Source organism: Aricia agestis, chromosome 12 (genome assembly GCF_905147365.1).
Source record: "Aricia agestis chromosome 12, ilAriAges1.1, whole genome shotgun sequence".
Lineage (NCBI taxonomy): Eukaryota > Metazoa > Arthropoda > Insecta > Lepidoptera > Lycaenidae > Aricia > Aricia agestis.
Genome location: NC_056417.1, coordinates 9,783,077 through 9,807,717, shown reverse-complemented (window position 1 = coordinate 9,807,717; position 24,641 = coordinate 9,783,077). Strand labels below are relative to the sequence as shown.

Genomic DNA, 24,641 nt, shown 5'->3' with positions numbered 1-24,641 from the left:
ATATTAAAAATGACGATGTCTTTTAACAAATCGAATTCTCTGAGATCTAGTAACCCTGACGTCAATACCTGTCAGCGTTAGCGCTCTCCATTGGCTATCGTAACCACATATGACGTAAAATTGGATCAATGAAATATGATAATGTAATACGCAGATATGATCAAATGATCATATATATTGGATCCTATATATGATCATAGAAATGATCCAATATAAATGATAATGTAATACCCCCCTAAAAACGCCAACGAAATAAAACAATCTAATAGAAAAATAATAAAATTATTAATTAATAATAGCATACAAAATTACAATTACTTAAACATTATTATACTGCCATTCCACGCAGGAAACCCCCTTTACTCCGTTTATAATGACGTCGCTCCATCTCTCGTATATCTTGGTGTCTCTCTCTTTGCCGATATAGAAATAGTCTTCATCGAAAACTTGTACTTGAGCTACGTAGGACTCGCCACCTGGGAATAAATAAAATATTTTATTAATATCTTCTATAGCCCAAACGGTTGGTTACATTGATCTTAAAAGTTTTACTCAAAGTCAATTAGTTATAATCATGCTGAATTATAATTGATATGTAGTAATCTTATAACTTCTTTTTATACTCAGTGGGATAGGTAGAATTGCGAAACAACAATCCTATGTATTTACCTAAATACGAGCATTTTCTATAGTCTGGTCGCAGAGCGCGTAAAAGCTCGTACCTTATTTATCTATTTTACTCATGTCTGAATGCTATCGTATACAGAGCCCCTGTAAGGGTTCCTGGCGCCTGTGTGCAAAAAATGGATTTTGGCGCCCCTTTAAGCAAATTTTTTGGATCCTTGGTTTTGGCGCCCCTAAAGATGGCGATTTGGCGCCCCTAGAGGATGGCGCCCGTGTACATTGCACACATTGCACATCCATATGTGCAATGCACGCGAGCGCCATCCTCTAGGGGCGCTACCATTAGCGGGAGCCCTGATCGTATACTGTTCAACGTGTACAGCTCGACCAAGCTAAGTTTAACCTACGCGTCGATAACATCACACTGTCGCAACGTGCAAACTTAAATTGGTCGAGTTGATAATATAATACTAGCTTTTGCCCGCGACTTCGTCCGCATGGACTTCAGTTTATAGCGCGCGATGTCAACAAAATTGGTGTCAAAAGCTTTTATAAATAACCCTCCTGGCAGTCGGGTAAAAAACCCTGGTACCCCTTAAATCAAAACAGCTGTGCAGTGTGCACATAATATTTCAATTTTTTAATTAAACTTTATATTTTGTGCCAAATTTTTAAGCTTATTTAGCCCCCCAATAACACAACTTTACCCATAAACTATTTATCATTGATAGGTTTAAGGTTACGTCACTGCATAGATAAAGTACTAATTTATTAAATAACGTAAAAAAGAAATAACTATCGAATAATCGAATGTAAGATAATACCACATCTTATAGAAAGACTTTTGGGCAAGCGTTAGCGCGATGTAAGAGACGCACGGCGCCATCTATTATGCATTTTTGAAACTAACTTAATTTGAACAAATTTACGCATTTTCACCCCCTTACAACGCTTTTTTTCCAGTAAAAAAGTAGCATATGTCCTTTCTCAGGCTTTAGACTATCTGTATACAAAATTTCATTACAATCGGTTCAGTAGTTTTGGCGTGAAAGCGAGACAGACAGACAGACAGACAGAGATACTTTCGCATTTATAATATTATTTCGCATTTATAATATAGTATAGATTATAGATTATAGATATAGATAATTATAGATTCATAGACGAATGAAAGAGAAAATAGCGATAAAGAGAGAGAAGTAATGAGGGTGTTTGAAATTCTATTTGCCACCAGGTGCCGCTATGTAGCCTTAGGGTCGTGTCAAATAAGCGTATGACAGCTATATCGTGACATATGACAGCAGTTTGACACGATAGCTACATAGCAATTAGCAGCACCTGCCTGCGTAGCATGGCACCATAGAAACGGTTTCTTTCTACGGAAGAATCGACATACTTACAGATTTTATCGACAAAATGGCGGATTTCCATTGTCTAACTGTCACTTTGTCTTATTGAACTGTCACTTTGTCTATTCTTCCATAGAAAGGAACCGTTTCTATGGTGCCATGCTACGCAGGCTGGTGGCAAATAGAATGTCAAACACCCTTATTGAAGACTCACCAGCTTCAAAGGTAAAGCCGTAGTCCTTGGGCAGTATCTGATGCTCGCCGTGCTGGTATAGCTGGAAGTCGCAGCTGTCTACTGCACACACGGTCTGGTCCTTGCGGCACACGTAGCCTATGGTTAAGCTGGAAAATATATCATGTTACTGGAAATTGATATAGCATGTTACTGGAAATTGCTATAGCATGTTATTGGAAATTGCTATAGCATGTTATTGGAAATTGCTTTATCTTGTTATTGGAAATTGCTATATCTTGTTACTGGAAATGGCTCATGTTATTAGAAATTGCTATAGCATGTTACTGGAAATTAATATAGCATGTTACCTGTTGTAAGTGCTAAGGATCGATAATCGATGTGACGACAATCCATGCTAGTATACAAATAATAAAGTGTGTCTGTCTGTTCACACTGATATTTTAAATGATAAAGTGTTACCTTTACTTGTAATATGTAAAGTCAAACACAGATCCAGCTTACCAATTTTTGAACTTTAATTTTTAAACTAAAAGACCACTTTGGTACCGTGACCGTACTTTGGTAGACGATGCCAGTGTCACTGAATTCCAGCGCTGTTCACCACCGTATCAATGTAAACGTGCACGGCAACTAGAAGAATCTAGATGTAGGCTGTAGCTAGAAAGCTGTATACATTTACATTGTACCCCAATACTGTATCAATATAAATTCGCTCTTCTAACACTATTAAAATAACACTTAGGGCCTGTTTCACCACTTCCTGATAAACTGCGCGATAGGCATTCACAACTTTTTTGACAGATTCTCGATACTCCATCTGTCAAGTTAAGTGGTGGAGAGCCTATCCAGCACTTATCAGGAAGTGGTGAAACAGGCCCTAACTATGACAATACCATTATAACAATAACACTTACTGTGACAATATAGAGGGCTGGGACACACTACCAACAGCCATACAGTCCCCGTTCTCCAGGAATATGAAATGCAGCACGTATCTGTGGAAGTTGCGCCATTCACGAATTGTTGCTGTCAACAAAAATGTTTTATTTTATTTTGTAAAATGAATTAAGAAAAAATAAGGCTGTGCATTCCTACGTTTTGATTACAATGTAGAGAATTAACAAACTAAGTTTGTGCGTTATAAGATGATATGGGTGACAGTTCTCATATTCCTTGCTACGGATTTTTTTTACAAGAAAACAAAAAAGAAAAAATGTAATCTATACTTATAAAATTACATGTCCTGACTGACTGACTGACTGATTCATCATCGCTGAGCAAAAACTGTAAAAGTTACAACCACGAAATTTGGTAAGTAGGGTTGTTTTATTAAGTAGACACCCATTAAGGAAGGAATTTTGAAAATATTACCCCGAAGGGGGTGAAATAAGGGTTGAAATTTTAATGAAAGTCCGTCATTTCTTGAGTTAAAAACATGAAACTTTATTTCTGGGTTACTGATTAAAAATGAATGGATACGTATTTAAGCGTTTTTGGAAATTCTACCCCCAAGGGGGTGAAATTGGAGTTGAAAGTTTGAATGAAAGTCCGTCATTTCTTGAGTTAGAAACATGAAACTTTATTTTTGTGCTACTGATTAAAAATGAATGGATACGTATTTAAGTGTTTCTGGTAATTCTACCCCCAAGGGGGTGAAATTGGGGTAGAAAGTTTCAATGAAAGTCCGTCATTTCTTGAGTTAGAAACATGAAAGTTTATTGACGTTTGCGCTTGACGTTTGCTTAAATAGGGTCCGATTTTACCCTTTGTATAAGGAACCACAAAAACAAAAAGGAGAAAACTATCCATCTTTGTCATTATACTATGTTAACGCGGATGAAGTCGCGGGCAACAGCTAGTAAATTATATTCCATCTACAAAAACAAATGTTTCCTGCCATGTTTGGTGCTGTCTGCCATAATGTCTTTTAGGAACGGTTCGGCAGGTGGCTTGGACGGGATTTCACCGCAACATCTCAAAGATCTAATCTGTAGTTCCACTGCTGATGCTGGTAAAACACTTCTGAGCGACCTGACGGATCTCGTAAACCTAATGCTTTCAGGGCAAGTGAACTCCGAAGTTTTAAATGTACTATACGGTGCTAATCTCTGTGCTCTAAAGAAAAAAGATGGCGGAATCCGTCCAATTGCTGTGGGTAGCACTTTTCGTAGAATAGTCGCTAAAATCTGCTGTAAAAGTATTCACCCCAAATTGATTAAGGAATTCAAACCGATTCAATTAGGTTTCAGTTGCAAAGGCGGTTGTGAAGCTGCTGTCCACAGCCTCAGGGGGTTCATACATAACTGTGACGATGATGTAGTTCTCAAAGTCGATATCAAGAATGCTTTTAATTCGGTCGACCGCCGTGCCCTGCTTAATCAGTGCTTAGACAAGGTACCCGACATTTATCCCTTTATATGGCAGTGTTACAATACGCCTACTCAACTCGTTTATATGGGCCATTTGATCGACTCTGCGGTTGGCTGTCAGCAGGGAGATCCCCTTGGGCCGGCTATTTTTAGTTTAGCCATTCATCCAATAATTTCGACCCTTACTTCTAAATTAAATATTTGGTATCTTGACGATGGGACCATTGCAGGCCCTCCTTCCACCGTTTGGAATGACCTAAAGTGTTTAATAAGCGAATTGGAAAAAATTGGTTTAAGTATTAATTTTTCCAAATGCGAGCTTTTCTTTAGTGACAAATTTACGACTCAGTCTAAAACCGCTGTGGTTAATAATTTTAATAGTTTGGCCCCTTGTATTAAAGTAATAGATAAATACGCTCTGCGCCTTTTAGGAGCTCCTATTTTGGAGGAGTCAATTCCACTATTCCTAGAGGAACAAATGTTGAAATTTCAAAATTCTTGTGATCGTTTGGAAAAAATTAATATTCATATGGCCTTTCAAATTATCAAATTTTGCTTGTTTGTACCAAAATTTACCTACTTTCTAAGGTGTTCTCCAGTTTGGAAATTTACCAATAGTTTGGCCTCTATTGACGCAGCCATCCGTAAAATATTGACCCATATTTTTAATTGTTCACTTACGGATAGGGCGTGGTGCCAAGCATCACTCCCTATTCGCTTTGGGGGCATCGGCATCAGGAAAGTGTCAGATGTTGCTCTTCCAGCCTTTCTATCTTCAGTAAATAGTACCAGTCCATTGACCCGCCAAATTCTCTCCCCTTCTTTTGGCAACTTTGATTTTCCGTTTTATAGTGACGCGTTAGAAGCCTGGAGAGAAGCTAGTGCCAATGGGGCCGTTCCAGCCAACATTTGTTTGCAGCGTCTTTGGGATGAGCCGCTTTGCCGTGTTGTATTTGATAAGCTAGTTAACTCTAGTTCCGACGCGGCTGAGCGGGCCCGTCTTCTGGCTGCTGCAACTTGGGAATCTGGACTCTGGCTCCAAGCACTTCCATCTCCAAATTTAGGCACGTTACTGGACAATACCACCTTCTCCCTTGCCATCAGTCTGCGACTAGGTTTGCCAACAAACCATCCACACTGCTGCCCTTGTGGATCTATGGTAGATCGTCTGGGTCACCATGGGCTTTCTTGCCAGCGGAGCGCTGGTCGTCTGTCGCGCCACGCGGCATTGAATGATGTTGTACGTCGGGCTCTTGTCTCCATCAACGTTCCGGCTATTTTAGAGCCGAATGGTATTGCCCGTGATGATGGCAAGAGACCCGACGGCTTAACATTAGTTCCATGGAAAAGTGGGAGGTGCTTGGTGTGGGACGCAACATGTGTCGACACACTGGCGGCCTCCTATTTACATGGAACTTCAGTGACGGCTGGTGCGGCGGCGTCCGAAGCGCAAACGCGTAAGCGGCGAAAATATGTATCTTTAAGCCGTGACTACATATTTTTGCCGCTTGCGTTTGAAACGTTAGGTCCGTGGGGGGATGATATGAAAAAGTTTTTCAATCTTATATCATCCCGCCTCATAGATCGCACAGGTGACCAGAGGGCTGGAGCGTATTTTGGCCAGCGATTAAGCCTGGCCTTACAGCGGGGCAATGTGGCCAGTATTCTGGGCACTCTCCCTAAAGGCAGCAGTCTGGATGACAACCTTTTTTATATTTGAACTGTTCTCTTTTTTTACGCTAGTTTTTATTGTAATTTAGTTTTATCTGTTTATTGAATGTTTATTGTTAAAATGTTTCCTATAATTCTAAATGAATAAAAATGAAAAGTTGTTAAATGCTAACTTATTAATATAAAATTATATTATTAACTGTGATATACGAGTACGTATAAAATTATTGTTACGAAAACATTTGAAAAATGTCAGATGCATGAAATGGAACCCATGGCAATAGAGATTGGCACTTTGAATCGAAATCAAATCGATAAAAAAGGGCAGCCATCTTAAATCGCCGGCACCACTGTAATGTCAGTACGAAATCGATAATTTCGATTGCAATTCCTTTACGAAGTGATTCGATATTTTTAAATTATCGATAAATTTTTGTTAGGTAACTTCCCTACTATTGTCAATTATAATGTGTCACGCATATCATCATAAAACGCACAAACTATTAAGGAAATAGCACAATAGACATAACGACCAGTAGTTCGTCTGCAAAGAGACGGACAGGTTTCAATATCTGTCAAATTCGTCGGGTTTCACTAGGATTATGAACGGAATGTGCCTCGCGCTGGCTGATATAATTTATTTTTAAATATTAAAAATAAAGTTTTCAAAATTGGATTCTGACAATTTTAATCGCATCTGCCAAAACACAAACAACAATACGACCAAAGAGGAACACGTCCATCGAATATGTCATATTTTTAAATTCGTAGGTAACAAGTTAACAACCCTAGCGACGATTTTCGTCACAATACGTCAAATTTAAAAATTTCAACATCAGTTCTAAGTCGGCATACTCTATAATAATTCTGTCTATTCTGGAAATAGTATGTTACTCAAAGGTTAATTAATTGCAAGTATTTTCTCTGGTAATGACCCATCATTAAAGAGAGACATTTCTGCAGTTAAGTTATTACAATTTTATTTGTTTAACTGTTAAAGATTCTTCTACTTCGATCGCGGATTCTTGGAAATGCTATTGTATTCTATTGTTGTCGCGATCACAAATGCTCTTATGGGGCTTGAGCCTTGAAGGATTATAATAGATAATAAAACTTACCACAAGTTCTATCTCTTACACAAGGTATATGAATCTCATGGGATTTCCCATCAATGGTGACGGTGCCAGCTATGAATCCCATTTGCTCGTAATGTTTCTGGTGCAATCTGAAATAATAATATTATTAAGTTTCATTCATTCAGGGATAGTAGGTAAATAAATAGTGCAACATTTTTGCAGTAACTGGAAATTGTGACTTGTGATCAGTGGCGTAACTATAACATCCGGGGCCCGTGGCATATTGATTGGGCCCCATCAGTAAAAATTGCAATGTATTAAACATTTTCTGACCTCACGGCCTCTTGGGCCGGGGCCCTTTTGGGTCGGGGGCCCATGGCATTTAGCCAGCCCTGCCACCCTATAGTTACGCCACCGCTTGTGACGTTGATGTAAAGAATACACACTTCTGAGAACCTGAAAATCATGTTCTGGAAATGCTGCAAGTTGTACTTCTGTAAACGCCGGATGTTATACTTCTACGGCTCCTCGAAGTTTTAGTAATTACTAACTTCAGGAATTACAACTTTTGGACTGTCTTAAAGTTGTATTTCTGGAAATGATGGAAGTTGTACTTCTGTAAACACCGGATGTTATACTTCTGCGGCTCCACGAAGTTTTAGTAACTACCGACTTCAGGAATTAAAACTTTTGGCCTGTCTTAAAGTTGTACTTGTGCAACCGCTGGAAGCATTACTTCTGCAACAAGGAAATTAACTCACTTCGGCAGTAGCTAAATTCTTACTTTTTACCTGGATGTTGTTCTAATTTCTGCAACACCTGGATGTGCGCTTCTGTCACTTAAAGTTGTACTCACTTCTGCAGCACCTAGATATTACTCACTTCTGCAACAGCTGGAAGTAGTCCCGCGACCACGGCTCCCTCGCCATGTCCCGCGCCGTGCTGCGCGCGGAGATCTGAGTGTCGTACTCGAATGGCGCCCAGCCCGCCGACCAAGTCAGATCCGATACCACGCTCACTGTCTTGTCAGGATTGTCGCGAGACCTGGAATGTGGAATTGCTTTGTGGAAAAATAAGATCTTGAAAAAGCTAAATCTTGAATATTTTGCGTTCAGAGAATAAACTCGGTTCAGCTAGATACACGTTTAATTTTTGTTGGTGATATGGAGCGTCCGTGGCCTAATGGGTAGACATTTAGTTCGCACTCTTAGAGGGTGCAGGATCGAACCCGGGTGGAGGCGTGTACCTATGAGACATTTTCTGATCTCAAGTACATAATACGGACGCTCGTACGTTGAAGGAAAACATCGTGAGGAAACCCGCACATAGTTGGTCCCAGACGTATTGACTAGCTCTTTCCTCTGGATTAGGCCGACTATGCTGCGAGAATGCCGTATGCGCTTCTGCAACCATACGGACATTTAAAAATCTTGTCCCAGGCACTACAGTATTTGAGGAGTGGTTACTTCGCTCTGAAATATACTGTACAAATCATCCATAACGGATGTAAAGGCCTAGTTTATATAGTTTGAAGTTTAAGACGTCGATTAAGTTTAGCGTTACATTAATGATGGCGTTATAATGTATTGGTGAAAACCCCAAGTATGACTTACTTCATCTTCCCATTATAAGAGACCTTCCAAGTGCGCATAGGGATGAAGTTCTGTGCCGAGATGCCCTGCACCTTGTAATCATCACCGTCTTCTGGCGTCTGGGACAGGTATGAGTCCGGCAGCTGCGGAGACAGGAGAAGCTCACCATCTTTCACCTGGGAGAATAATGAAAAAAGAGAGAGTTTTATTTTCTGTTGGCAATTCATTCATTCATTTTATGTCAAAATCAAGATATCGAGGGCCGTTAGCTACTTGGTTTTTCAAGCACTATGCATATATAGAGATACACTTGCGTGCAAAAAAATCGACCCACCTCTCTCCTTATGATTCAAACGGTAATAACTCAAGAAATATAATTAGTATTAAATAAATGTTGGTATCGTTTTAAAGGTAGTACAATAAGGATTTAATTAATGCTATAGTTATTGTAACTGTAAATCGTTTACTAATTATAGCGACTTGAACAGAAATGCGCGGGGTGGGTCGATTTTTTTACACGCAAAAGTAATTTCATTAGTTGTTTAAATGTAGTAAAATAGTGTTAGTATGCAAAGTTTGAAGACCTCTGTGGCTCAATTGGTTGAGTGTGTGGCAGCTCAAGCCGGGGGTCGCGGGTTCGAATCCCGCCGACGGAACAAAAAAGTTTTTCAAAGTTCCCGGGTCTGGATGTGTATTAAATATGTGTATACTTAATAAAATTCTTAAATATATGTATAGTATAAAGTATTAAATATATTTCCGTTGTCTGGTACCTGTAACACAAATCCGTCAGGTACTTAGCACGGGGCCAGACTGACGTGGTGTGAAGCGTCCATAGATAGATAGATAGATAGTTTTTTAGGCATTTACATGTATAACAAAATATGCTTGAAATGCAACATTAAAAATTGTACATCTATGAAGGCTAAATGTTTGATTTCAATGTAGGTACTTAAAATCCCTGGATTACGATGATACAGAAAAATTTTTAAACTTCTAACACCCATCTAAAAATTATTATTTTTAATACTCACAGACACAACAGTTAAAATTTTCCATTTTATCTTAACATTAATTTATTAAAACAATATTTTTATACTTTTACCAAGTAAGTACCAACCTTCATTATCTACTCACATTTTTTATTTTATTTTCTACTTACATATAGTTTTATATACTATTGTTTTATAATGGTGGTGGTACCGAGTTTAAGCGGCCGTTCCCAATATTCAATCTATCTCTGGTTTGACATACAACCTATCGCAGCTAACATTGAATTGACATAAAATATATGTCTCTAATGTCTAATGTGAGCTATTCCTATATCTAGTAGGGCAAAACCAGAGATAGATCAAATATTGGGAACGGCCGTTAATCACATCAGTTCTCACGACACAGGTTATCCTAGTGTGAGAACTACAGTTAATCATTTGGTAACAATGATGTTTTATTAAAGATGGCGTATGCTCATAAAAAGCGGTCCTCAGAATTTGTTCCTGTACGACATATAAATACCTACCTCTGGTATATCCATAAATTACAACAATGAATGCGACATATAATACGTTAAGAATGATATAGAAAAGGATTGCTATGTACTTTGAGTTGCACATCGGCACGCATGCGCGATTAAAATGTCACACGATTATCTGTCCTTATCACGCTGCAGTTGTCGTCCATATTTTCTATCCTTTTTTAGTTGTTGTTGGAAAATATCCAAATAAAAATTAATTACTAGATGTTTTCATGTACTTACTTGTGGTAAGTACGTAACTTAGAGTATACATTAGCAAGCTATAGAGCGCGCGCATCGCTCGTTCCCCGTTGTGCCGATCGTAAGCAGAAGTTCTATAGATACTTGTCAAACGTATAACGCAGGTCTGGTGATGTTCCATGCGCCATCGTAAGACGCTTATAGAAAAATATGTTCACACTCGTGCTTACAGTTCATACCTTGTTAGAAGCACTCTATAGCTTGCTATAATGTTTACTCTATGGTACGTAACTTTTTCATCCTTTTTTACCTTATAACTATAATTTTTGCATTTCCTAAACACGCAGCTTGGCATTTTAAGTCAAAAACGTGACACAATGATATTCTAACGTGACACCTCGTCGCTCACTCGCTGCCAACATGCAACTAATACAAAAGAAGGGACTTACCTTCATTTGGCTGTATCAGACTGTACGCACTACGCGCTAGTGCGATATCTACCTTTTTTTATAATAGAATATTTGGTAATGTAAACAGCAAAAAATGACACTGTAATGTTTTTTAGGAATTATGTATGTTTTTGCTGAAATAAAGATTTATTTTTTATTTTTATTAAAGGTTTTTTTACTCAAAAATTGCAAAACCCATTACCGAGTTAGGTATGATTACGGAACGAAAAAGAGCCAAAGTTTAGAGAACTAGAGTTAATCCGAGTGTAGTTAGACGACGTCTGCACTCTGCAGAATGCAGATGACGCCCACAACACCGTTGCGCCAAAATTCGTTTATCGTGCTGGAACCGGGATTTAAAGGAGGTAAAAGACAGACAGACAAACATTTTCGCATTTATAATATTAGTATAGAAGTATGGATTGTTATGAATAGAATAGAATATTTTTATTGCAAGAATGTAGTGTTACAAAGGCTCATTTAAAATACCTATATTTTTCTAGTACATTCTGCCATGCAAATAGCATGCAATTGAACATAGAAAATATTGACTTAACTACATAATACTTAATTACTTACAAAATTCGATAGGATTCAATTTATTATAACATATACTAGCTGTCCTGGCAAACGTTTCTTTGCCATATAAAGTATTTCGCCCGTATTATTTTATTGAAGTGACTAAATAAGTATGTCACCATGGCAACGTCCATCGCTATCCCGTCGCACAAACAATGGTCGCCGTCAGTCTCGAGTTGTAATAATTTACTATTATTTATTCAACAAATGCACTTATCAATATAAAAAGTACCCAATAGCCGATTCTCAGACCCACTGAATATGCATATAAAATTTGGTTAAAATCAGTAAAGCCGTTTCGGAGGAGTACGCGGCCTAACATTGTGACACGAGAATTTTATATATAAGATGACGTCTTATGGTGGTAACCAGTAACCTAAGTAGCAACTAACCTTCAAGTAGAGGAAGGCATCACAGGCCTGATTCGGCCTTCTCGCTACTCCACACACCACGCGGTCACCCTCCTTTGATAGCCCGTTGAAGTACACTGCATCTACTGACTGAAAAACATAAGATGTATAGGCAAGTAATAAGTTAATAGTAGACATTTTCCATTGATTTTTAAATACGTTGCTCTACGGTTCTAGTATATTTCTTCTAACAACAGGATAAGGTTGCTAAAGTATGGTCGATGAGAACGTGGAATTTCTTACATTGTCCTATTACTCGCACTTTGTATACCATCGAAGAAATTGGTTCATAGGCACGTGGGCGTAGCCAGCCTTGGGCTTGCCCCCCCCCCCCCCCCCAACCCCTTTTTTTTGTAACTTGATAATCAATTACACACAAGATAGATATTATAGTTTTATTTATGAATAGTCGGTGTTATGAATTACGCGTTTTAATATAATGTAGTATTTAGTTTATGTATTCAATCTTTATAAAAGCCATCATGCTGATGTTTGTTTAATTAATAATTAGGCACCTTATAGGTCAGAGCCGGGGTGGGGCAAGCGCCCCAGCTTGCCCCAGTGTGGCTACGCCCATGCATAGGCAGATGGCGGATGTGTCATTTAGTTGGGTAATATCAATCTAATGTTGTGATCTGACGGCTAGGATTGTCTGAATGCTACGAAATTATGTAGGTCCACCTATGTAGGTCTGCCTATGAATCAATTCCTATCTGATAGTAGGGTAGACTGGGTACGGTTGTGCCATGGTACGGTTGTGACAATCGTCATAACAGCGAAACTATACGGAATATGGGGACGGGTGCTAAGAGAGAAAGACGCGTCTTGCAAGTCTGAATGCTTCTCCTAACAATGCTTCCGCCAGCACTTGACGATAACGTTATTAGGGGCCCTCATTGCTTTTTAACGGTCAAAAGTAAGTTTTCTTGCTTGATTTATTTCAATGTTTACTATTTTTTGCATACAAATAACCTATGTCGTGTATTTTCTTATTATAAGTTGATCATTAGTAGATAACTACAAGTGATTATTTTTTACGTAAATCGTTTAGCCGATTCGTGGCACTTGTTTGATAATTGAAATTCTGTGTTGGGTACTGTTGTGACCATGTTGTGACAAAACTTATGGGTACGGTTGTGACATACATATGTCCTATATTTTTTCTTAGATGTCCTAAAATGCTTGCAGAAGACCAAACGAGCGCAGGATATTATCAGTCAATACGAAAATACTTACGAAGAAGTCAAATGTAGGACTTATTTACAGAGAACGGCGAAATTCATCAAATGAATCGGATGTCGTTGTTTTGGTCGATAAATATGTTTAGAAATAGACTATGTTTTGATATGCTAGATGAATTTGTTTAGAATAAGATTATGATGTCTTATGGTATATTTTTAATGAAATAAAAATAATATAAATCATTTTTTGAAGGTGTCACTACTGACTAACCACTGTCACAACCGTCCTTGGGTTGTGGTCGGTTGTGACAATATCCCTCTTTCTTTTAAAATTGATTCCATGACTAATACATCGTATTTTAGCATGATATATTAGTATTTTTATGTAGACAAATAAATAAACTATGGTTTGTGACAAAATTTTCCTGGCTAGCTGTAAAATTAACAAAATTATTGTCTTATAAACCAAAATTGTCACAACCGTACCCAGTCTACCCTACTACCATGGTTGGCTAGTTGGTGTCAAGTCTCTAATAATTATTTAAACAGATTGGTAAAGGATAATTGCACAAATACCTACCTTAGGGAAACTGCCAAGATTGAACTTCTGTTCAAGCTCCAAATCATGCTCTTGGACGTGTATGGTCCCACCGGTACCATATTCCGATGCAAGACGCGACACATAGGTTTTCAACTTAAACAATAAATATTATAGTATAGGTACCTAACTAAAGTCAATATAATTATCATCAATATATAATAGACCTATTAAAAAGGCTTTATTTAATTGGTAAATATACTTAATAAATACTATGTTATAAGCCTATTTATAGATCCTAGTGAATGATTAGGTGCTTACTGCTTTCATTGAAATCAAGTCAGAGGCATGAAGCTAATACAAAGAGGAGTAATTTTAACGATGCCGAAGTGTGTGAGCGGTAAACTTACAGTATAGTGAGTATACTTTAGGCACACTGTCTTTTCCTTTACTATAATAATTAATAACTTAGTGACACGACAGTACCTACATACATGATACATCCATACTAATATTATAAATGCGAAAGTGTGTCTGTCTGTCTGTTACCTCTTCACGGCCAAACCACTGAACCGATTTTTCTGAAATTTGGTATGGAGATACTTTGAGTCCCGGGAAAGGACATAGGATACTTTTTATCCCGGAAAAATGTACGGTTCCCGAACGATAACCGAATTTTGGCGCAACGGAGTTGCGGGCTTCGTCTAGTGGTTTATAAGGTGTTTATAAGTCAAGAAAGATGTCTACAGGCATGGTATTCTTAGGATATCTTATCAGAAAATAATAAATATGCATTTCACGCGCCCCACGGCAAAGGAATGCATCCTAACATTTAATTATTTACAAAAGTTTAAAGTTTGGTTCATTATGTAAAACTGTAGCATGTTGATAATAATAATATTATATATCTAAAATGTGTAATCACTCTTTAGATACATTACATATGAACCGGATTTAGACTTTAGAATTCCTGAAACGAGATAATGACTAATAAATAATAATCATAGTCCACACATGGGCGCCGGCAGAAACAATTTCCAAGGGGTGCAGATTTTAGTTTTCTTTCTTTTCTTTTTACTTTTTACTAACAACAGTGACTGTCTATTTACGTCAACAGAATACATTTAGTGCCGAAACATTACGAACTATCTTTGTACGGTATGGTAATAGGACCTTACAAAATGCTTTTTATTTCAATAATTCCTGTTGATACCGAGGGCGCCCATGAGTCCACACTCTACAGTTATATGGAGCATGGGATACCGAAAACATCCGGTATGAAAAAGCAAATTCCACCTACCTGCTTCAACTTTAAAACGACGTACATAAACAGAAATTTAGGCCAGAAATTTTTGTTTTCCTGCTGATATATCCCAAGCACAGGCGGCTTATATTTCGTATTAATATATCTAAACACCACTACAACACTAGCAGAAATAAGAAATGATAAAATTAAGGAAAACATGTTTCTTTATCGACGGCAAAGCTTTAACTAATTTATTGATTACCTACTTTTAGCAGATAATATTTATCTACACTCTTTTAATGAAGATATTGCAACACATGTAAAAATACCTACCGGCTACCTATCGATATTTGAAAGTTATGAAATATTTTATATTGTAGGTCGCAACTTGTATTGTATTAAGTGTAAAATAGCGGTAGCCAAAATTATAAACAACTACATAGATGACGCCTGCAACTCCGCGCAAAAATACGTTTATCGCACGGCAACTGTATATTTTTCCGGGTTCAAAAGTATCCTATGTCCTTTCCGTGGGACAAAAAGTATCTCCATACCAAATTTTAGCAAAAACAGTTCAATGGTTTGAAACTTTAGACGTTATGAGGTAACAGATAGGCATACATTACTATGAATTCAAATGTGCTAATATTACATTAATACTGCTTTTTGCCTGCGGATTCGCCCGCGTAAGTACAGTTTCTTAGTCACACTATATTTTTCGTAGTAATTTATAGACTGAGTCTTAGTCCAGAGCACTGCAATGCTAATTTTCATCAAAATCCGTTGCGTAGTTTTTGTATTAAAGGGTATCAAGTTATGTAATAATAGTATGTAAGCAAAAGTTAAAATTCATTGACAAAAAATAATTGAATGGATAAAAAATAAATATCATAGGTAATTAGTAAAAGAAATAATTATTATAAATCATTGAGACTTACCGCGACGTCTTGTTTAGGCAAGGATTTACCCTAAAACATATCTAACAGTTAACACTAATAGAAATTATTAGTAGCAATAAAAGACGTTATAATATAAAGTATTTGTATTAGTGCTAATAAAATTAGGTTTATTTAGAACAGTTGATTATTTTCGGATAATTTTATTCAGCAGCAAGCAAATGCTTGTGGACGCACTCCTCTTTGTTGATGAGATGTGTAGTCTTGTTGACCAGTTGCATCAGAGTGTTCAGGTTGCTGGACCATTCGTTGAGACGATCAGACGCATCCATGTTCAACCTAAAACAGAAAATAAGGTATTTGGTAACCACAGAAATGGATCTAGTTAGAACCGTCATGTGTATGTACTTCGCGTGCCATCGTGTTCCCAAACTTTGTACAATGTCAATCTTTCGAAAGTCTGTTCTTTAGTCTGCGCTCCACCGTTTTCGGAATCGGACGTCAATCGGAATTCTAAAAATGTCTAATTGTGCCATATTGGGCTGTGGAAATTCGACTAGAAACGTTGGTCTAAAATAGTGGATATGTTTCTTATCATCGGTAAGTAATTTTATTATTAAATCATGTGTCCTTTATTTTAGAATCAATTAATTTATGTTAATCGTGGTTGGTTGTAGTTTTTACCATGAAATCTACGTAACTGCGTGTGTACCGCATGATTCATAATACATTGCCGCTTTAGTTAGAAAATTATAGAGCCCGTTCTGTTTGTCCGCTATTGAGCGCGCAATGGAAATAAAACAATCGATACTTTCACTCATCGCTTAGTTTCGAGGTACAGTCAATATTCTCATTTTTCTGTCAAATGAAGCAAATAGTATTGTACATATTCTCGATTCTAATTAATCGATTTTCGAAACAGACATAAAACAGAGGAATGATAATGTTCGCTTTGGGATATTTTGTGACTCGGTAAATATATTTTATATAATATGTATTTATGTTCCTGTTTAGTGATTTAGTTAAGAATAATATTTAATATATTACTAGCTGTCCTGGCAAGCACGTATCTTTAGATTTATCATTCCTCTGTATATTAACTCGAATAATAATCGATTAAAAAATCGATATACCTATTAAAGTGGCAAAAGAGACGGGGCGCGGCGATGCCTTCGAATCGATTCCGCGCGTACGGGTATTCCCATCACTAAAGCGCTCTTGTGACGTCACAGTAGGTATGAAAAAAGTGACACGCTCGTGTTCATACAAATTGGAGCGACGTGGCGGTTCTAACTAGATCCATTTCTGTGTTGGTAACTTATATTGAGTCATTTATTATGATCTAGCTGGGTTTGACAGTTTGGAAGCAGAAAGCCAAAAAGCAGGATTGATGATGAACACATCAAAGACAAAAATTATAACTAATAGCACTGAAGAACCTGTAACTGTTGGAGGCAGAGCTATTGAATATGTCACCTGATATCGACAAATGACCTCATGTCGAAAGAAATAGACAGACACATTGCCAATGCCTGGAAACGATATTGGAGTCTAAAAGAAATAATGAAAGATAGGCAAATGAGTATGCCGATCAAAAGAAAACTTTTCGATACATGTCATGTATCATATATACCAATTCTTACGTATGGTTGCCAGACTTGGGCATTAAACAAAGCACAAATTGGAAAACTAACAACATGTCAAAACGCAATGAACATAAGCATGATAGGGAAAAAACTCTCAGATAAGATTAGAATAGAAACTATAAAAAATAAAACAAAAACTAGAGATGTAATAGTTACCATCAAAAGACTAAAATGGAAATGGGCAGGACACACAGTATGTGGCAAAGATAAGTGGAGTAAATCAATACTTTCTTGGTTCTTGGGCCACTTTAAAAGGAAACGTGGACGTCCCCGCAGGCGATGGGTGGACGACATAAAAAAGATTGCAGGTCCCACATGGACTAGAACAGCAAATGATCGATACACCTGAAATAAGTTGGAGGAGGCCTATGCTGTGCAGCAAACAGATAATAAATAGAAATATGTTATAGGATATTATAGGAAATTAGAAATTAGATTCATCTAGGAATAAGTAAATAAACAAAACAAAATGTCATGTAAATAAAGGCTATTATTATTATTATTATTAGCTGGGTTTGACCATTGCAGATGCATGATCAAAATACGATGCGATATTTGATTACTACTAAAAGCGAGTACTCGTGCGCCAGCATTACTATTGCGCGGTGTATAGCATTATAAGCTCCTTTACTGAGAGTTGTTACCATTTACATCCAAAGAAACTAGCTAAAAGCCGAGCTGTGTGAGGGCTCGCGTCGTCACACCTTGACTGACTGATGATAACACATCTACATATAAATAAAAAATTACTATGTTAAAGCACAAATCAATAGGCGTGATGGTTTTTCCGTAAAGTGTACCACAAAATGTACAGGTTATGGGATTCGCTCACCCTGATAAAAAGGCAATATAATATACAAAACTGCCAACATCATTGTTTTTTTTAATCAAATAAAAAATACAAACCTGAAATGAACGACGCCTGCAGGCCTGTCGATCTTGGCCTTCACAATCCCACTGACCACCAGCTGGCTGAGTGCCTCCTCAGTCTCTGTCACACTCAAGCCGAGCAGCTCGCTCATCCTCTTGAGTGTTATACGCGTGTAGTACATCGACATGATGCGGATATTCTGTGAACAATGACATTTAAAGTATATAATCTAATTTGGTAACAGTTAAGTAAGCTAAAATTCAGTAGTCAAATAGACCAACTTGAGCTAACGCCGCTGCATACGAAAATATTTCGATATCTCGTTTTAATGCACATTGTGTTTTGTAAAATGAATACAATGTCGTGCACACATAAGACACAGCTATATTCAGTGGTTTAATTTCTTTCCTCACAACTACCTTTTTTCCATTGCTATCTGCAATCAGCCCAAAGGTGATGCCGATGTGATGAAGTGGGTTTGACCCCAAATTTTACCATATTTTTATAATTAGCTTTCTATCCTAGATTCCAACTTGCTTTTTCCATGGTTTATATTAAAAAAAATACAATATAATTAGAACTTACATGTTCAACAACTCTATTCTTAAGATCGTTCCAGCGTTCCTGTCCCTTTTCATCACTTGATTGGAAGTACGGAGTCTTCTTCAGCATTATCTCATACGTCTGACATAGATTGTTCCATCTGATGATTTCAGGATTGATAAACAAGCCCAAAAGTTGTCTGAGAAAAAATATTGAGCTGTTAATTTTTAGCCTTTGTTACTTGTATGTAAAACAATTAATGAGTGGCCTGTTAGTTTTTGCCACACCTTACACACAGTATAGCATGTTGTGCAAGTGCAACCAATATGTAATTTTATAATTAACTAGCGACCCGCCCCGGCTTCGCATCCTAAGCGGAAAAAAAAATGTAATTATTTACGATATCACATTAGAAACCCCAACAATAACAGTATTTCTCTTTCGCAAGAGGCCCGCACTTTAATAATATTTTATTTATTGTCAATGAAGGGTCGTATAGTTTAATTTTTAATAATTTTGAATAATACTATGAGGCTGGCATAGATGCCAAGTGCATTTTTAAGCCTTGTTAAAAATTTGAAGGAAAAAAAAAACAGTATTTCTCCACTGTTTAATTAATGTTATTATACCTATAACCTTCCTCTTGCATCACTCTATCTATTAAAAAAACATAGTTTTAAAGATTAAAGGGAACAAAGGGACATAGGGAAAAAAAGAGACTTTGTTTTATAATATATGTATAGAAATCACAAATACAAGGTTTTGTCGGAGGAAGTAATTAGCTATAAGAAATTACTGAATGAAACTTACTTGTATTCAGGCAGTTTTTCTAATTCCTTTTCTTCATTAAGCCTATGTGTCAGGTCTGACTGTTCATTATCATATGGTGCCAAAACAAGGAAGATGACACTACCAATGAGAGCTTCGGAACCTCCCGCTGCTCCGAGCGCACGGAAATGTCTACAGACCGACAAATACTGGCCATTGTGTTGATCTACTGCAATCATTATGCGGTAGAATTTTTCTTTCAATTCCTGCATGTAAAAATACAGTTGTTCTTAGCTTAGCACATCTTCTAGGAAGTTATGCAATATTGAATTTGAAGTAATATGGATATGACCTCAAACATGTAGCATGTGAGGTTAACAACAAAAGCAGCAAAGTTTTCTCAAAAATATATGACATAATATGGGTAATGATTTTTTCATACAACTCTAAATCCCAAAAGATTTTATCTTATTAAAACCATTTGAATCAGAAGTTTCATAATAATAATAGCTCCCACACCGGTTTCGGTGATGGTGGCCGATTTAATTGAAACCAGGCCAGCTACGCAGGAGTAATTTTATAGTACCCAAGTATGTGCGCAGTACAGCCAGTACACAAGAGCACTCTCTATTCCCTTTACTCTCATAACCCAGTGGGACGGAAGATCGACACAACCAGTGAGAGATCAGGTGCAGGACTGACTTTTTACATGCCCATCCGATGCATGGATCATCTTACTTGTTAATCACCTGATCAGCCTGCATTGTCCTAACCAAACTTGGAAATAACATGTTTCCAATGCGGGAATCGAACCCATGACCTCCGAGTCAAGAGCCGCGCTCTATACCACTAGACCACGGAGGCGTTAGTCAGAAGATTCATGAGTATGTATTGGTGTAATTACATGACACAGCGTTACAAATACAAATTCTATTTAATAGGAAATTATTATTTTTACCTGTGTATTCTCCTCCTCAAAGAATTTCGTGTTGATTTTCTTGGATATGATCTGAGTACGGATATAGTCTTTGATAGCAAGACACAGCCTCATTTGTTCCAAAATGAGTTCAACCTTCTCCCTCTTGTCCATAGAACCGTAAGTCTCTACTTGCAACTCCTGAATAATCTTAGCTGCTTCGGCAACATTGTCTTCACCTTCACGAATTTTAGCCAAAATGTGGGTCAGTCTTGCTCTTTCTACTTCTACATAGATTTTGCCTTCCGTAATGGATCTCAATGTTTCAATCAGCTTTATTTTGGTCTCCTTGTCTGGTGTTTTGTCGACATAGGTGTAGCACTCTTGAACCATTTTCACAACTGCCTGTTTTAGTTGGGACCTATATGTGATTAAAGAAATTGTATAACAGTGAAATATAGCTTACAAGTACAATGGAAATTGTTATAAAAACACAACATGACTTGGCAAAACATAATGGTATTGGTTTGCACGGTTTCTAATACATAGTTAAATAAAATTTGTAGATCAATAGACAGACAAGAAAATATTAAAATATTTGCCATTACCTTCTCTTGGAAAGCAATACAATATGATCATTCAGTGCTGCCCAGTTTTTGGCTTCATAACAAATCTGCACAATAGTTACTAGAATTCTGGCTGTTGATGCCATATCAGCTCCCTGGAAAAAGAACATGAGTTGACACAATCATTCTTGTTTACAATTTCTTGGTTAGTTTCATGACAAGTAATTATTGGCCACTTTATAAAGCTTTATAGTGATACTTACAGTTCGGGTTTGTTTTTCTAAAGCCAAAAGCTGGTCTATTGCTTCTTGGACCCTTCCACTTGAAGCCCAAGACTTCCATACCGGAATCTTTTCGTCGCAAGTAACACTATAGTCTACCTGCAAAGAATAAGGTTTAACTTTTGTATAACACTAAAGTATAGGGAAATAGACAATATTCTAGTAAAGAAACTCTACTTACTTCCATTTTAACTATTTTGCCAGTGGCATCGAGACCACCAATATCACCGCCTGACATTTTTGTTATTATAAAGCACACAAACTAATTTTATAACTTAAATAACACTTTAATATTGTTCACGTATGTAATATCTAGCAATTTGTTGTATAAGCTTTTGTTTGTCTATAAAACTCGAAATAAAATAACGCTGGCAAAATCCCGAATTGCAGTATCATTTGGATTGACAGCTAGATTGGGTGTTGCCAGCTGCTATTATTTTCTATTTCAAAATATCTATGGACTTTTAAGCCTCCCGCAGACCATAAACCTATAATACGACAGTATATATTAAGTCTATGCCGCAGACACTATTATATCGCTAGCGATTTTATCGTCCGATATGTTTTCTTACAAGAGGGCGCGGCGCCGCGACCAGTGATGCCAACTCTTCAAAAAATTTCCTCCTAAAACAACTTTTAAAACCCACAAAATTTCAAAGAAAACTCCCCAAAAATATAAATATTTATCATTTGGGGTACGTTCCACAAAATTATGAATGAAGTCATTATTTTTGCTTAAGCAACTCTCAAAATGACCCATAATAAAAGGTGGTCGAAATGGAATTATTACTACAATATTATTGCTTATGCAAAATAATTAGTTCATTTGAGTTAGAACAATAATAATAAAACTTTATTTTCTCTAATTATTATAACAAATATATAACAATAAAAATTTGACAACCTCTGTGGCTGAATGATTGAGCGAGTACCATCTCAAGCCGGGGGTCGCGGGTTTGAATCCCGCCGACGGAACAAAAAGACGTTTTCAATGATCTTGGGTCCTGTATGTGTACAGTGTATTAAATATGTGTATATCTATATAATATTATTATAAAGCGGAAGAGTTTGTTAGTTTGTTTGTTTGAACGTGCTAATCTCAGGAACTGCTGGTCCGATTTGAAAAAATCTTTTAGTGTCAGATAGCCCATTTATTGAGAAAGGCTATAAGCTATATTTCATTACGCTAATACTAATAGGAGCGAAGAAATAGAGGAAAGTGTGGAAAAAACGGGGGGAAATTATTTGAAAGGGCCTATTTGAACACGCTAATCACAAGAACTACTGGTCCGATTTAAAAATTTCTTTCAGTGTTAGATAGCTTATTTATCGCGAAAGGCTATAAACTATATTTTATTACGCTAAAACTATTAGGAGCGAAGAAATAGTGGAAAATATGGAAAAAACGGGGGAAATTGTTTAACCCTCCGTGCACCACGTGGGGTCTGACAAACCCCAGACGTACAAAAATTTTCATAACTTTTTTAATAATCGCGTGATTTTTTTGAAGCTCTATGTAGCTGGGGTTAAGACATTGCCTTACCGTTCGGCGGCAGTAGTTTAGGATTTTCTTCACCGATGCGATGAACAGACACAAAGTGTGTTGGGGTCCCACAAACCCCACGTAGTTCAGTTACGTAGTCATTAAAAAGTTGTATAGACAGAGTATTGTGAAATGTGAAAAAATCTATTTTTCTCGCATATTTGAATTCATTTCTATTTAATAAGCATTTGTGGACGGGTTAATGAACAAATTAAGTATGACTTTCATAGAAGATTTTAAAAATCGCAAAGATATAAACCATGGATACTGAGAGGTTATTGTTGCGGTTTCACCAATTTCTTGGCAAAGCAGCCCCTGGACCACCAGAAACATTATCAAGATCAATGAAGAAGTATTCAGATTATATCAGGAAGATAAATTAAAAACTCAAATACGGTTGTGAGCGCAATAATAAACCTATTTGCTTACACATACCGTGCACACTTTCATTGTAAAAAATGTACTGATTTCAACTTGCCTGAATATCCTGCAGACTGATCATATTAAGTTAATATTATTACATTTGTATTCCTTATAAAGTTAGTTTTTAAATTTTATAGCAGTACGGGAAATAAAAGGTAACTTTTCAATTGTGGGAGCCCACCAAAAAAGAGTCTATGGTTTTACTTGATAAAATATTACTAAATTTTCATTTTTGGGTGTACAGAATTAAAAATGGGAGTTATATCAGTAAGTATCGTTTTATATTACAATTAAATAGACAAAAAACAGTTATTTGAAATTAAATGAACAAATACATACAAATTACTTATTTCTTGCCCAGATAAGTCTTGGGGTTTGACAAACCCCACGTGGTGCACGGTGTAACTTTTATTCACGTGGTGCACGGAGGGTTAAAAGGGTTTATTTGAACGCACTAATCTCCGGAACGGACTTGAAAAATTCTTTAAGTATTAGATAGCCCATTTATTGAAATAGGCTATAAGCTATATTTTATCACGATAAGACTAATAGGAGCGAATAAATAGAGGAAAATGTGGAAAAAAACGGGGGAAATTATTTGAAAGGGCTTATCTCACCAACTACTTTAAAAAATTTTCTGTTATTTGGCACAGATAAGAAGTAGACTACGTGAAGGATCATAGGCTATTTTTTGTGGACTAATTTGTCTGTGAAATATCTAAATCACGCGGGCGAAGCCGCGCGGAACGACATCACGCGTAAACGCCTGGACCCAGTTTGCTGAAATTTGGTATAAAGTATTTACTCAAAGTATTAGAGTCCCGAAAAATAACATAGGATACATTTTGTCCCCGGAAAATGTACGGTTGTTGCACAGTATACTTTTATGATTTGCGCGTAAACTACTTATTCAATCTGTTTTGATGAAATTTGGTATGGAGATACTTTGAGTCTCGGGAAAGGACAAGGAATGCTTATTTTGTTCCAGAAGATGTGCGGTTCCTGCTCAATAAACTTTTATGATTCTCGCCTAAACTATTTAATCTATTTTGATGACATTTGGCATGGGGATTGGAGATACTAATTTGAATCTGGGATAAGGAATGTTTTTTGTCCCGGAAAAATGTGCGGTTCACACACAATATACTTTTCTGATTTGCGCGTAAACGATTCAATCGATGTACGGGAACAACT

General features: G+C 37.0%; 2 protein-coding genes across 2 annotated transcripts; both read right to left on the bottom strand.

Moving 5' to 3' along the window:
* Window positions 1-302: 302 nt before the first annotated feature.
* LOC121732474 lies at window positions 303-15,245 on the bottom strand. The gene is made up of 9 exons (XM_042122357.1): window positions 15,049-15,245; window positions 13,791-13,904; window positions 12,012-12,119; window positions 8,899-9,053; window positions 8,168-8,329; window positions 7,328-7,434; window positions 3,084-3,195; window positions 2,188-2,315; window positions 303-476 (listed from the first exon to the last, which is right to left on the bottom strand). The coding sequence occupies exons 1-9, from the start codon at window positions 15,211-15,213 to the stop codon at window positions 319-321; spliced, it is 1,209 nt and encodes a 402-aa protein (XP_041978291.1). The 5' UTR covers window positions 15,214-15,245; the 3' UTR covers window positions 303-318.
* Window positions 15,246-16,021: 776 nt separating this feature from the next.
* Window positions 16,022-21,888, bottom strand: LOC121732494 (26S proteasome non-ATPase regulatory subunit 12). Its single transcript, XM_042122393.1, has 8 exons — window positions 21,663-21,888; window positions 21,464-21,580; window positions 21,243-21,355; window positions 20,677-21,055; window positions 19,761-19,984; window positions 18,993-19,149; window positions 18,443-18,606; window positions 16,022-16,229 (listed from the first exon to the last, which is right to left on the bottom strand). Exons 1-8 carry the CDS (start codon window positions 21,717-21,719, stop codon window positions 16,094-16,096), a joined length of 1,347 nt encoding a protein of 448 aa, XP_041978327.1. The 5' UTR covers window positions 21,720-21,888; the 3' UTR covers window positions 16,022-16,093.
* Between the last annotated feature and the right edge of the window lie 2,753 nt (window positions 21,889-24,641).

Excerpts from the sequence above, each read along its gene's own strand:
- LOC121732474 (XM_042122357.1), bottom strand. The coding sequence starts at position 15,213 with ATGTTTTCCTTAATTTTATCATTTCTTATTTCTGCTAGTGTTGTAGTG. Across the intron at positions 13,905-15,048 it reads TCGTTTTAAAGTTGAAGCAG|TTGAAAACCTATGTGTCGCG; the intron begins GTAGGTGGAATT and ends TTATTGTTTAAG. Across the intron at positions 3,196-7,327 it reads TGTAAGAGATAGAACTTGTG|CAACAATTCGTGAATGGCGC; the intron begins GTAAGTTTTATT and ends TTTTGTTGACAG.
- LOC121732494 (XM_042122393.1), bottom strand. The coding sequence starts at position 21,719 with ATGTCAGGCGGTGATATTGGTGGTCTCGATGCCACTGGCAAAATAGTT. Across the intron at positions 19,985-20,676 it reads TTGAGGAGGAGAATACACAG|GAATTGAAAGAAAAATTCTA; the intron begins GTAAAAATAATA and ends TTTTACATGCAG. Across the intron at positions 18,607-18,992 it reads AGAATAGAGTTGTTGAACAT|AATATCCGCATCATGTCGAT; the intron begins GTAAGTTCTAAT and ends CATTGTTCACAG.